We start from the raw sequence: 14,964 nt of genomic DNA on the forward strand, positions 1-14,964 counted from the left end.
CCACTGGATCCTCACTACCATCTCTCAGGGGTGCTGGATATAACTGATTTCACCACCTCCACGCAGATTTGTACCCTCCCTGATCTTCACCTGCCTCGCCAAGCAGCACCTTTTGTGGGTGTCACGGGACAGACAGGGAACGCCCTTGGGGCAAGGGAAGGGGGAGTATCAGAGCAAGGAGAAACAGAAGGGGAATACAGGGAAATGACAGAAGGAACTGGGAAAGAGGAGACGGAGAGCAGTCAAGTGGCGTCAGGGCTCTCTGATGCTGAAAAGCCCTGTCACCAACCAGGAAGTTCAGGAACAGAAGGGGGAGTGGTGCCTTCAGCACAGGCAAGGAGAGAGTTAAAACACAGGCATCAAAGACCTCTCAAGAGATTCCCACGCCTGCTGTGTTGGAGAAGGAACCAAAGGAAGCCACTCTCCGAATCTGACTCGTCTGATTCAGAGGCATGATTTGGAACTGTAGCTGTTTGTACATGTGTAAATAAAGAACTGTAAATATCTCTCTGAGTGAGAAGAGGGTGTTTATTGCAAAGAGCAGACATCACCTTGACAGTGGGAGTGCGTCCAACCCCTGCTCAACATGGCAGCCACCAAACTGAAGAGTCTTTCTATGGCAAATAATACTCTATATTATTTGTGGTGCTGAAGAAGGAACGGCATTCCTGGAGAGCAGTCCTGGACCTCAAATTCCCAAGTCTGTGGGTATTCGACAAAAAGTTCAGGATGGAGTCTCCTCCCTTCGTCAGGGAGGTGGTTCACCACAATGACTTCCTCACATCCGTCAGCCTCCAGGACACAACCCTCCATATTCTCACCCATTGCAAATATATCAGATTTGAAGTAGGATGCCACTACTTTCAATACAAGGCCCTCCCATTTGACCTGGCCTCCCCCCAGCTATTGACTGCCCTGGAGGTTCACCTTAGCGTCCCGGGCATCCATATCTAGCCTTACCTGGATGACCTTCTCATCTGGTCTTCAACACAGGAAGAAGACTTGCAACACCTTGCCAGCACAACATTGTGTTTGAATCAGATGATGCCAGGTGAAGCTGAAACTTCTATTTGCAGAGTCAAGTTTGTGATTGGTCATTCAAAAGTGCAGGCCATCATTTGATGTTGCAGTCACCAAAGCTATATTCAGGCATTTGTCTGTGTTGAGGGAGGAACAGGCTCACACTTGTTAGTCCCCCCACAATCTTTGCACGTTGAGCAGTAGGTCTGAAGGGGGATTCTTAATGCGATTGGCTGAACACTCTGAGTATCCTTCTTGTGAGTGGAAGCCCAAATTGCTCAGCTCCCAAATTATGAGGAGATTTCAACATGGAAATGTTGGGGTGAACATGAGGAATTCGGGGATGGGTCCAACATGTGACCCCTACATGTTATCCCACCCCACACATGTTGTTTTTTAATACCCCAAAAGGGCTCAAGTGATGGGTCTCTATATGTAAATCAGCTTTAATATATCCAGGAAAATGCTTCTCATACAGAACATTTCTCACATTTCTGGCTACCCATGAAAACAGCCAGCAAACAGGGCAATATTATGCAGTCTTTTCAATATTCTCCTTTGTCGATAGCAAATCTGCAGAAGCCACAATCAAGAGCGGAGTTAGGAAGCCTTCAGCTCATTTATTTCAATAGGCTAGCTCCATGCTGGATTGTGGCCAACATTTAAAATCCCAGTCTTGAATGGAAGCTTCTGTGAAGAGTGATATAGAAATTAGTATCTGTTCAGTGCAGATGTGTCGTGACATGTTGGTGTGAAACTCCAGTGTTTGCATGGAGCTCACTTTCCTATTATATACACATCAACAGACCACCATAGCTTTCCCACAAGCAAATATAACAACACTGATTGCTTTGCATGAAAGGGCTAGTGCTGTGATGTTTTTATTTGCAGTTATTGGTGTGGTTTTAATATATTTTATATGTGCGTGCAGCTTTAATTCTATCCATGCTTAATTGCTTTTTAAATTTTTGCTTTTCTATGTTTTTCACAGTTCTAATTTCCAGCTGTAAGCTGCCTTGAGTCCTGTCAGGGGAAAAGGCGGGGTACAAATAAATAAATATATAATAATAGTAATAATCAATAAGTGTGACTTTAACATGGTTTCTCTTATCTCCAGGGAGATCGTGGGCCACAAGGATCTCCTGGTTCTCCCGGTGAAGATGGAATGAGAGTAAGTTACTCATGGCTTTTGCTCTCTGATTCTTTTAACATGCACAGTAAAATTTAAAGAAAGTGTTTATTCCACACACTGAGCCTTTGATTTTGTTCTAACAACAACAGGGCGAAGATGGCGAAGTTGGACCAAGAGGTCTCCCAGGTGAAGCTGTAAGCAAAGCTTTCTTATTGTTTAGTACTTGCCATGTGTAGTCTGCAGGAAGTTCTCTTTTGTTAATCTATTGGTCCCTGTAAAGCTATTCTCTGCTTTGAAGACCATTTCTAAATGAAATATACCCCAGGGATAAATACAGCCCGCAACTGCCTTTGTTTGTAAAAATTGTTCTACGGACAGTGACATTTTTGCTTCACCACCAACAAAACACTCATTTGTCCTGATTCTGGAGTTTCCAGTGTACCTGTGTATAAATTTAAGTCCTTCCATTGTTAAGATTTTTATCATGCAGGGCAGTTTATGGATGATGTAACATTCTGCATGTAACTTCCACTAGAAAAAGTAAATAATCGTCAGAGCATCTTAGGCCAAGGTTGAGCAGAGATGGACTCCAGAAAAAAAAAAGTCAGCCTTAGCCCTCATGGATCAGAAACATACATTCTTTTATCCCCTTGAATTTCAATGGAAGCTACCCATTTTGTCTTTGAAAAGGTATCTCCCAGGTCACTTAAGCACCATTGTTAGCTATCATTCCAGTTAGAAATGGAATTGGCTCTTGAAACATGGATGGGAAATGGAAACAAAGCTTGAAAAGGCTATCATTTTAAACATTCAGTATGTTGCCAATGTACATCAGGGCTGGGGACCTGTGGCCCTGCAGATGCTGTTTGGACCATTGGCCATGCTGTCTGGGGCTGATGGGAGTTGGAGTCCCACAGGTGGGAGGGCCACAGGTTACCAAGCCCTCAGGTACACCAAATGAAGGGAAGCCAAATTACAACTCCCTGGGGGGCACTTGGGCACCATCCTGTTTCACCTGACCCATAAGGGGGAAAGCAGGGGGAACAGGCTACTAAGACCGAATCCTACCTGGGATGAAACAGGTTGCTTCTTTCCCATTCCAAGTTCTGTCTTTCTACTGTGGGAGACAGGAAGGAGAGGTGAGAGCTGAACTCTGATTTGGCTCAAGAACTGGCGGGATGAAACAACGTACCATTTTCTGCCATTGGCCTTTCTGGAGACCTCTTTCTGCCATATTTTCTTTCCATCTGCTTTGTGAACTAAAGACTAAGTTACATTTTTCCTTCTGCAGGGTCCACGAGGGTTGCTGGGACCAAGAGGAACACCCGGTCCACCAGGACAGCCCGTATGTCATTCAGAAAGAAATGCAGTAGATTACATTTTGAATTTCCCCACAAATGTGGCAGTGACAAGTATTGGTTTTGCTCTCTTCTTTCATATAGGGAATCTCAGGTATTGATGGCCCACAAGGACCAAAAGGAAACTTGGTACGTAGATCTATCTATCATCTATCTATATCTATCTATCTATCATCTATCTATCTATCATCTATCTATCTTCTATCTATCTATCTATCTATCATCTATCTATCTATCTATCTATATCTATCTATCTATCTATATCTATTATCAGGGGGAGGGACAGCAACAAATTTTTCAAAGGGACATGGCAATAACTAACTAACAAAATTGGGCTGGATCCCACTCCCACTCATGGAAGTTGTGTGTGCCATTTTTGGTCATCGCTCCTCCTCCTCTAGGTCCCCATGCCACATACTATTCCATTCAGAAGAGTCGGGAGTCCCCGTCCATCCCCAAAAAGTCACCTTCAGTCTACTCCTTTCCATGTGTACTGTATTTTTAAATTAACATTTTTAAAACATGTATTTCTATACCACTACTTTATACACAATAACATGGCAGTGTACAGTTTGTACAGTTATATATTCAAGAAAATATAAATCAGCATAAAACAATACCAATTAAATTAACATTTCTGGATTTATTGTCCTTTGTTCTCACATTAGCATCTTAAGTATCTTAAACCTAATTTTGTATTCCTTGAGTATAGCAGGCTAAAAAGTTAATTTTGTCCTCTGCATAAGTCTTTAGAGGTTCCTCTTTGAGGCTTCGGTGAATTTTTCGGGGGGTACAAGTGAGAACATGGAATTATTGACTGGTCATGAATGCTTTTTTCTAGCTGTCATCAGGGAAAATACAAAAGGTCAAAATAGGTCACATACACTAGTTTATCAAGTGGTGGTGGAATTACAATGGCATCAAAAGGTTTCTACCCATAATTCATATTATCTCTCTGTACTTCTTACACAATAGGGTCCTCAAGGTGAACCAGGACCCCCTGGGCAACAAGGAATCACAGGTCCACAAGTAAGTGCTCGGCAACCCATAATCTGCAAACTTTTTTTTAAAAAAAGGTAACATACAGAGCAAAAAGGGTGTATATTTCCAAGCCACAGGGAGCTTATTCTTGCTTGTGAGCTTTCATAAACTACCTTGAAAATACCCCCCCCCACACACACACACAAATACAACAAACTTGCACACACTTCTCTCTTCATCCTTTGGATAGAGAGAGAGAAGACTCATTCAGAGCTTCCTGAATGCCAACAAGAACAGACACACCTGTCAAGAAGGTTCTGAACTGGATCATATTACACTGTTCATTACCAGTGTAAATGTTCTCAAAACAACTTCTGCACCCTCTGGTTCTTTTTTCTTTAGAGGGGACTTGTTGAAAAGAACCCTAATGAATCATCTAAATCGGCAAAATACGCCAGTTGTTGCCTTTGATTCCTTATGCTCTGTGTTCTTTTTAATAGGGGCTTCCAGGTCCACAAGGCCCAATTGGCGTTCCTGGTGAAAAAGTAAGTAGCATCCCATTAAAGAGTTACCACTGAATTTGGGGAACTATCCTTGGTTATGTTACATGTGGGGGGGTGCTAGTATGGGTGTCAAATAGGAATTGCGAGTACAGTCGTACCTTGGATCTCGAATGGTTTAGTAACCAAACAAATCGGCTCCCAAATGCCGCAAACCTGGAAGTTTTCAGTTTGTGAATGTTTTTTGGAAGCCGAACTTCTGATATGGCTTCCAATTGAGTTCAGGAAGCTCCTGCAGCCAATCGGAAGCCGTGCCTTGGTTTTCAAACAGTTCTGGGAGTCGAACGGACTCCTGGGATGGATTAAGTTCGACAACCCAGGTACCACTCTAGTCTTGAATGTTCCTACTCTTCCTATAAGGTCTCATAACTCATTTATAAATAGTGTGGGGTGGTATCAAGGCTAAGTCCACTGATTACAACTTAGATACCACCCTTTGGGTTTCTTCAGCGTGGGGAAGGGTTGAAACCTGTCCCTCACATCTCAGAAAACACATTTCAAAAGCTTTCTAAGAATTCTGAAGGAGCAAGCCTTTGTTTTGGCTTGGCACAAAGTCTTAACCACAATCTCTCCCAAATGTTAAGAGAAGATGATATGACTGGCTAAGTTGTCAAAAGATTCCTGAATTTTTCTCTAAACTGGCTGTAGTACCTTCAAATTTATACAGATTAGGAATAATCTCTAATTTTTAAAAAATATATTGGACCATCATTCTTAAATGTTTTGGTGTCCAGTTTATCTGTATGCCATCATTTCCTAAACAATGAGTTTTCACTAACATTTAAAACAAAATATATGACTTTAGGTTAGGTATGAATTCCTCACCCATGACCTTCAATAGAGTTGGTCTGACACTCCAAAAATATTTCCACTACCTATACATATTGTTGTACTAGCAAGCAATTTTAGCAAGACTAGCTTAAACAAGTTCCTTCCTCCTAGTTTACTTAAAGGTCTTTACTTTTCTGGAGATAAGAATAAAGCGGATTAAATGTAGATGAGCAGGTATCTAATCATGTTGGGAGATGCAGATTCAAAAACTCTTAGCTAAGTGGAAGCAACAGGTTGTAAACAACATGGTGGGGGGGGGGAGCCAAGAAGTTGCCTATATAAAGCTTAATATGAGTAAATATAATTCATATTTTCATCATTTATCTTAACATTTCTACAAGAAATATTCATATTAATATGCAACAATCTACTCATGAAGCCAAATCGCCAGACAAGCTTTTCAGACCTTAGGATATCACACAGTTATTTTTAAACTAAGTTAACTGATGTAATTAGGTACTAGACTAAAGACTTTTGGGATCATAATACTAACCAATTTTTTATCTAATATCCACAACGTTTTCCTTTCCCTATTTCAGTAGCATGACTGTTCTTTGTCAACACACCCAAGAAGAGTCAATACAAGAAAGATGGGTGATAGGTTATATTTATAAAAATATAGCAAATATGGAATCTGCCAATCACAATAATTCAGTCAAATTATCCAAAGCCAATGAGGTCTGGGTGGTGAGATGCATTGATGGGAGGATTTCAACTCTCCCGTTTCCTGAGCCAGTTGCCAGCCACACACTGTCACCACACAGCAAGGCCTCAGGAAACTCCTCCCCTGTCACCGCGTGGTCCTTGAGTATATGAACCTGACATGTGCACCATTGGCCAACGTTCACCTAATGCACCTGACAGGGCCAAACAGGTGAATGAAGAGCAACAGCAAGGAGAAGGAGGAGGCTCTGGAGATCAACAGTGGAGGCCTTTCTAGGGCATGAGCCTCAACAGGAGCCCAAGATGCTGAGCTCTGATGCTGGGCTTATGAGTAGGGTGAGACACGAGGTTGGATCACATCTTCTTGCTCTTACAAGGGGCAGCCAGTGAAGCAGAATAGGGTCTCGCATCACACATTTTGCTTGACTTTCAGCATCAGCAAGGGAGAAAGAGATGGAGAATGCTATTTTCAGCTGCTGCATAGAATAATAATAATAATAATAATAATAATAATAATAATAATAATAATAATTTATACATACCCCACCCATCTGGCTGGGTTTCCCCAGCCACTCTGGGCCACTTCCAACAGAAGATTAAAAATACATTAAAGCATCAGTCATTAAAAACTTCCCTAAACAGGGTTGCCTTCAGATGTCTTCTAAATGTCAGAGATTTGTCTATTTCCTTGACATCTGATAGGAGGGCGTTCCACAGGGTGGGCGCCACCACCAAGAAGGCCCTCTGCCTGGTTCCATGTAACTCTGCTTCTCGCAGTGAGGGAACCGCCAGAAGGCCCTCGGCGCTGGACCTCAGTGTCCAGGCAGAACGATGGAGGTGGATGGAGGTGGAGACGCTCCTTCAAGAAGTCATAATATCATTCTAGCTGTAGCGTCTGTACTTTGGCAGTTCTGAACATTTTTGTGAAATGAACGTGTGAGCAGGAAAATTTTTTATTTGCGAGCCTGTTGGCTTTTGTAACTTACTGCAGAAGATAAAACTTGCAAGGACACATGGCAGAATATTACGATAGCCAAAAATATCTATCGTCATCCAACATACATTTCTTCTTCTCGGATGCTTAATGGTTACTAATTTTAATTAGGTCTCCTGATTTTTTAAAAGACTTAAGTGACTTGTGTTTTCTTGAGTCTTTTTCTAATAAGAATGGGGGGGGGGGCAGAATTGGAAGGAAGTTCTCTAACTATTGCATTTCCAATTTTCCTGTTACTCTCTCTTACAACGCTGATGGAAATTTTGGAGTTGAGAGTATTTTCTAGGCACATACTTAATTCTGACTGCAACCTTATTCCTGCTTACTGAGAATTAATCCCCATTGTGCTGAGAGGGGACCCACTTCTGAGTCGATATCCTCAGGATTACACTTTCAGTCTTTTGCACCTGCATTCCTTCATTCATGTATTCACTCATTTTAATTTCAAGGACCATTTTCCTCTGTCTCCTGAGGGGAGTTTTATTAGCATGCACGCTCTTGCCAGGCACTCTGTATGGGGGAACATTTGATTTCCAAAAGTTACATTCCGTCTTGTGATAATTACAAATGGCCCACGGAATAAGGTTTCTTTTCTACATTGAAGGGCAAATCAAACCCATAGACAGTAGGCAGCCATCCCTGAGCTCCCTAGCTCACCATGTTAAAATTCACCTGGCTCTTTGAGCAGAACAGCTCTTTCTCTCTTCTTTCCTAAATGCGTTTAAAAGGGCACCTGATCTCCAATGTAAAGGCACTGCCAGCATGTGCCAAATCAGGAACTCCGCCATTGCCGATGGCGCTAACCTGGAAGTCCCGGAACATGAAAAGCTTTAGATATAATCAGTTGTATCTAATCAGTTGGCTAGACTATTACTCTTCAATCCTCTCAAATTTATCTGTAGGCATTGCTAGGTGCACATCGCCTTTGGTCAACTCCAAAAGCAAATAGTCTTGTGGCACCTTAAAGATTACCAAATATATTATAGCACAAACTTTGTGGACCAGACTCTACTTTCTTTCCACTTCAGAGTCACTGAAGTAATCCACCATTGCAAATATATACACCCCTACACTGTATTCCTACAGATTAAGATCTGCATGCACAGATGTTGCTATTGTTGTTGTTGATGAATGTCGTTATCAGTGAGGTCTTTCGATTCCCTTTGCTGTATTCATTTCACAGACAAATGCAAATGATTTTTTTTTTCCAGAATGGCATTTTTCTCAGGCTTCCCACCTATCCCCCCCCCCCCCCCGTTATCTTAAGTATTTGTAGATTTTATGTGCATGGTTTTTCAGACAAAATGTTAGTCACTTTGATGTATCTGCTACATTTGGTAAAGGGAATTCCTACTCATCCGACAAACAAACTGACACAGAAAGAACACAAAAACACATGAAATATTCTGTATTCACTGATAGGTTTCTAAAGACTGGATATATATGTCTGCTTTCAGACAGTCACAGAAATGTATTTGGGGTTGTTAGCACTCGCATGTGAACACTGACATTTACCAGCGTTTCAACGTTTCCATTTGGAAAAGAAGAAGTGGGATACAAATTCTGGAATAAACAAATAAAAGTAAATGTAATAAGGTTGCTTTTACTTGTTGCGCATTCAGATGGCATTTTGCTCGGTTTGAATTTTGGAGTATTATCTCATTTCCTGCTTACAGATCACATTTCTGCTTCATTCATAAGTAATCCTTTGGCTTTTAGACATTTGAAGCCCGAGATGCCTTATCTGTTGATTGCCTTCTCAAAAATGTGTTTTCATCTCTCTCCAGGGACCTCCAGGCAAGCCTGGACTTGCAGGACTTGCTGGTGCTGATGGCCCTCCCGTAAGTGGAATAAAGTTTTGCCCATTTTTATTTCAATTATTTTTATATATAAATCACTTCACGGTTCCATGTTCCTGAATTTCAGCAAGGAAATTGCATCACTGATAGTTGGAGCAGGCCTTGTAAAACATACCGAGTTTTATTATTTGAACTTGATTCATGTTTCTCATCAAGGGCTTTAATTTTCAAAAGGAGCCACTGAAATAAGCAGATAAGAAATTGCAGTGATGCTGATTCTTTTTTAAAAAATGAAGAAAGAAAAAGCATTTAGGTGTCTAACCTGTTTTCTCTTGCACAGATGCAAACAGTCGGAAATGAACATGATGGAATTGTTAGGATAGAGCTGTCGTTTCAATTAAATGTGAATTTTAACTCTGCTGGCAGAATTAGTTCACCGGATTTCTTATTGCAGGGTGCAGGGAGAGGGTGTAGCTTTAACTTTCTGGTGCTCAGGATTGCTTTCATGTTGCGATCTGAAACATGAGAAATGTTAAATTGAAATGAGGAAATGAGCCAATCACAGTGAAGTGTCTTTCCACACTTTTAAATGTTGACAAGCACATAAGGTAAAGGTAAAGGTAAAGGTACCCCTGCCCGTATGGGCCAGTCTTGACAGACTCTAGGGTTGTGCGCTCATCTCACTCTAGAGGCTGGGAGCCAGCGCTGTCCGCAGACACTTCCGGGTCACGTGGCCAGCGTGACAAAGCTGCTCTGGCGAGCCAGCACCAGCGCAGCACACGGAAACGCCGTTTACCTTCCCGCTAGTAAGTGGTACCTATTTATCTACTTGCACTTAAGGGTGCTTTCGAACTGCTAGGTGGGCAGGAGCTGGGACTGAAAGACGGGAGCTCACCCCGCCGTGGGGATTCGAACCGCCGACCATACGATCGGCAAGTCCTAGGCACTGTGGTTTTACCCACAGCGCCACCCGCGTCCCTGACAAGCACATACAATGTAGTAAAAATTCTCATGGGTCAAAGCACCTTCATAAAACACAAAGTAGTCATTAAATTGGATAGATATGGAGGCTGTTGTTTGTTTATTTATTGAAAACATTTTGGTACCTCAGGTTACATACGCTTCGGGTTACAGACTCCGCTAACCCAGAAATAGTGCTTCAGGTTAAGAACTTTGCTTCAGGATGAGAACAGAAATTGTGCTCCGGCAGCGCGGCAGCAGCAAGAGGCCCCATTAGCTAAAGTGGTGCTTCAGGTTAAGAACAGTTTCAGGTTAAGAGCAGACCTACAGAACGAATTAAGTACTTAACCCGAGGTACCACTGTATGTGTGACACGCAGGTATGCCAGAATTATTTAGGGTATAGCTGTGCTACAATGCAATATGCACCAGTTTAGTTGTCTAAACCACTGAGCCTCTTGGGCTTGCCAACCAGAAGGTCGGCGGTTCAAATCCCTGCGACGGGGTGAGCTCCCGTTGCTCGGTCCCAGGTCCTGCCAACCTAACAGTTCGAAGCACGCCAAAAAGTGAAAGTAGATAAATAGGTACCACTCCAGCAGGAAGGTAAACGGCATTTCCGTGTGCTGCTCTGGTTTTGGTGTTCCGTTGCACCAGAAGCGGCTTAGTCATGCTGGCCACATGACCCGGAAAAACTGCCTGCGGACAAACGCCAGCTCCCTCTGCCTGTAAAGCGAGATGAGCTCCCCAACCCCAGAGCTGTCTGCAACTGGACTTAACTGTCAGGGATCCTTTACCTTTTCACTTCTCCCAAAGAATCCTGGGCATTTTGGTTCATTAAGTCAGCACCAGATTTAGGGCAGTGCGAACTGTTGCCATGCACAGAATGTTGAGCTGAAGAGGTGAAAAATAGCACACTTGAGAGCACGTGCAGAGCGGAAGGCGAGAGGGGAGAGGGTGATTTAACAAATTATGGGTTAAGAGGCCTGGGCAGGTCCTCTGTTTATTCCCTGGGAGCGTACCCAAGTGACACATGGCGGCACAGTTGGCCCTGCCCCTGGGGGAGGTCCTGCACAGCAGCCTGCCTGCGATTGGCCAGTTTGTAGGCAGGCTATGATCCAACCAGGCCCCACACCCAGCGCCACCACAGGGTTGCAAAGGGCAGTACATGGCCAGACCTCAGCGCTGTCTACCCAATAGGGAGTAGGCAGACTTGTGAAAACAAGAAATGTTTGGCAGGGGGCAACCAATTTTTGTCCTTGCTTAGGGAGCCATATTACCAAAGACCACCCCTGATTAGGGGTGTTGAGAATTCTTTGTTACAGATTCCTAGCCCCTCAGGAAACTCTAGTTCCAAAAGTTCCTTGGGGAGGAAGAACAACAGTTTAAGGACCGCTCTCCCTGGGTGACAACTTTGTCATCGTTTCAGTGCCAGGCAAATCCTTTTTTTGTTTCCCCAGGCATTTAATGTGATGCTGTATTGTTAAGTCTGTTTTTAATAATATTTATGGGATTTTTGTTGTCTTTTCAACTCTGATTGTAAAGCATGCTTTGGGACTTTTTGTAGCGGCAAGCAATGCATAAATTGAATACAGTCGTACCTCTACTTATGAACGTGATTCGTTTCGGGGTGCCGTTCGCACCCTGAAAAGTCCGTAAGTAGAGTGTCACTACTGCACATGCGCAAAGTGCACAGATCACTTCTGCGCATGTGCCGAACCTGGAAGTAAACACTTCCGGGTTTGCCACGTTCGTAACCTGAAAAGCCACAACGTGAAGCAAATGTAACACAAGATATGACTGTAAACGTAAAACTTAACCAGTGCGTTCCTAGGCATTTCTCTTCTGAAATTCAATGTGACTTATTCCCAGGTAAGTCTGTTTAGGGTTGCACCCTAAATCTGAAGGTTACCTGTGCTTTGGTTGTTGCTTTTATGGGCTGAAGGAGATTTTGAGGGGATTTGAAGGACACGAGAGGTGATGCGGCATATATATATTAGAGTAAAGGAAAGGAGTGGATTGAACTGAGAAAGCATAGGCAGCTATGAGTGTCTGAGTCACATAAAACTAATAATTATTCTGATATTTTGAAGATGGCTATATGGACGCTGACGCTAAAGATTGATTATGCTCTTCAACCGCATGTGGATTTTGCCCAACTGGAAAAAGCCTCCTGGCTATTGATTTCCACATGCTATAAAATATTTCCATTACTGTTTGCTTTCATTTTGTTGTGTCATAACTTTAATGGCGTGCTTAGTGTAATGTTCGGTGACAAGATAAAAATAATCAATTCCCATCTTCCAGAGAAAATGCATTGAATGGGGAAACTCTGGAGTGGTTTACATGCTCTTGCATTATTTTCCTAGAGTGCTTTGGACCTAAAACAAAACAGCAGCTTCAGAAGAAGAAAAAAAGTCTTTTTACTCTAGCTAGTGATTCATCATTTCAAGGAAAGGCACTGAAGAGACGTAATACTGCCAATGTAATCAGATCAATCTCTTCATTTCCCATAGGCCTTTCAAAATGCTCCAGGGCAGGGGCAGCCAATGCAATGTTCCCAGATGTTTTTAGACTCCATCTCGCATCATCTGTCATTATAGGCCATGATACCTGGAGCTGATGGGAGAGTTTGAGAAGAAGGCTGAATTTGTACATATGTAGAAGAGTATAAATGCAATTGAATCTGTATAATGAGATGTTACTGTTCACAAACTAAGTGTTTTCCCCAATATATATTTTTGCCCATAGGGTCACCCAGGCAAAGAAGGACAGTCGGGAGAGAAAGGTTCCTTGGTACGTTTGTGTTTTCTTGACATAAGCCTGTGGATAATTCTCGTAACATTTAGAATGGAATGAACATATTATTATGCCTTTAGGAAAGATCACAACAAAATGTTGACACGCTGAAAATCGGGATTAGAGTCCCAATTCTGAACATTTTTTCTTTCTTTCTCTGCAGAGGGAAGTATGAATTATTTTGGGCATAGGTAGATGGAATGCGTACTGAACTGTGAGCTCTTCCTCTCCCCTTGGTACCTGCTATTTCCACGCTTCCTTTCTTGGAACTTGTGGGTGCACCAACTATTTAAATCACCCTGCCCAAATAATCCTGGATTTAAACCACACATTAGAAATGTTTGTCAGACTTCTTCTTTTAAAAAACTGCCACCCCGGGAAGGGATTTGCGTATTTTCTCCAGGCAACTCCTTCCACCTGCCAGCTCATGTTAAAGTCAAGGAGAATTTCTAGAAATCCAAGTAAAATCTCTTTTGCTGCAAACCGAACCTGTGGCTCCCCCCCCCCCTTTCCCATAAAAAAACTTTCCTCCAGTATGCGCCACCAGACATTTATTGATTGCTCTTCTGTCAACAGGCTCCTTTGTGTTTAAGTATGAAGCAAAAGTGCTCAGAATAAAGGGAATGTGTGTGAGGAATAGAATATTTTGTATACTCTGTGAATCGGAGTAACCTAAGCCTCCCAATTCTGCTCCCATGAAATATTCTGAAAATGAAATAACGAAGCAGTTAGAGTGAATTTGCCATTCTAAAAAGATATTTCTGAGAGATGCTCAAGGTTTAAGCAGACCAGCGAAGCCTCACCACCCTCTGCCTGTTTGAGGACTTACATATTGATCCACCTGAAGGATTTTGAATCTTCACCTGGCACGGCATCCGTGTTGTCAAGGCCCATCTCGTCACACTCAGCTGCACTAATTCCCCTCAGACTATCTTCAAAATAAAGTACATTAGGAGCTTGGATAACAACGCAGTGAATGGGGACAGATTTCGGTTGCAATCTATACAGGTATTGCCCCACTCGCAACTCCATTTCCACAATTCAACCTATGGATACATGGGAAATAAATGCTACCTTGGATTCCCTTCAGTGCATTAAAGAAATTGACGTGGCTCATCATCTCTCAGTCTATGGAGTGCAGCCTCGATGCATTGAGTTCAGATGAGATCAGAGTGCTCCTTTGATTTATTTACTCCCTCTGCCCATTTTGTCAAGTGTTGTTTTTAAATCTGATGGTTGACTACCCTAAATAATTCCAAACTGAGGGTATATTGTCCTAAACGCACACCAATAGCTTTGAGCCAGATTCAACTATCTGGTCCCACTAGTGAAAGCCAACACAAGGATGACCACTAGTACAATGGGGCTTTCTCCCTTCTCCTCTCCCCCACCCTCCAGATTGGCTTGGGGTGTTTGTGTGTGAAGAATCCCTGGAACAGCATGCATTGGGGGGAGCTAGGGGAGATTTTACTTTCTTGGGCTCCATGATCACTGCAGATGGTGACAGCAGCCACGAAATTAAAAGACGCCTGCTTCTTGGGAGAAGGGCAATGACAGGCCTAGACAGCATCTTGAGAAGTAGAGACGTCACCTTGCCAACAAAGGTCCGTATAGTTAAAGCCATGGTTTTCCCAGTAGTGATGTATGGAAGTGAGAGCTGGACCATAAAGAAGGCTGATCGACGAAGAAGTGATGCTTTTGAATTATGGTGCTGGAGAAGACTCTTGAGAGTCCCATGGACTGCAAGAAGATCAAACCTATCCATTCTTAAGGAAATCAGCCCTGAGTGCTCACTGGAAGGACAGATCCTGAAGCTGAGGCTCCAGTACTTTGGCCACCTCATGAGAAGAGAAGACTCCCTGGAGAAGACA

General features: G+C 42.8%; 1 protein-coding gene across 4 annotated transcripts in view; it reads left to right on the forward strand.

Moving 5' to 3' along the window:
• The window catches only part of COL11A1 (collagen type XI alpha 1 chain), a 257,133-nt gene that overhangs the window by 124,390 nt on the left and 117,779 nt on the right, over positions 1-14,964 (forward strand). For all 4 annotated transcript variants that reach the window (XM_077928425.1, XM_077928428.1, XM_077928426.1 and 1 more), the window contains 8 exons: positions 2,138-2,191; positions 2,302-2,346; positions 3,444-3,497; positions 3,595-3,639; positions 4,486-4,539; positions 4,992-5,036; positions 9,327-9,380; positions 13,046-13,090. In XM_077928425.1, the coding sequence (XP_077784551.1) occupies positions 2,138-2,191; positions 2,302-2,346; positions 3,444-3,497; positions 3,595-3,639; positions 4,486-4,539; positions 4,992-5,036; positions 9,327-9,380; positions 13,046-13,090 (396 nt within the window). The remainder of the gene's footprint in view (positions 1-2,137; positions 2,192-2,301; positions 2,347-3,443; positions 3,498-3,594; positions 3,640-4,485; positions 4,540-4,991; positions 5,037-9,326; positions 9,381-13,045; positions 13,091-14,964) is intronic.

This window comes from Podarcis muralis, chromosome 5, assembly GCF_964188315.1.
Source record: "Podarcis muralis chromosome 5, rPodMur119.hap1.1, whole genome shotgun sequence".
In the NCBI taxonomy this organism is placed as follows: domain Eukaryota; kingdom Metazoa; phylum Chordata; class Lepidosauria; order Squamata; family Lacertidae; genus Podarcis; species Podarcis muralis.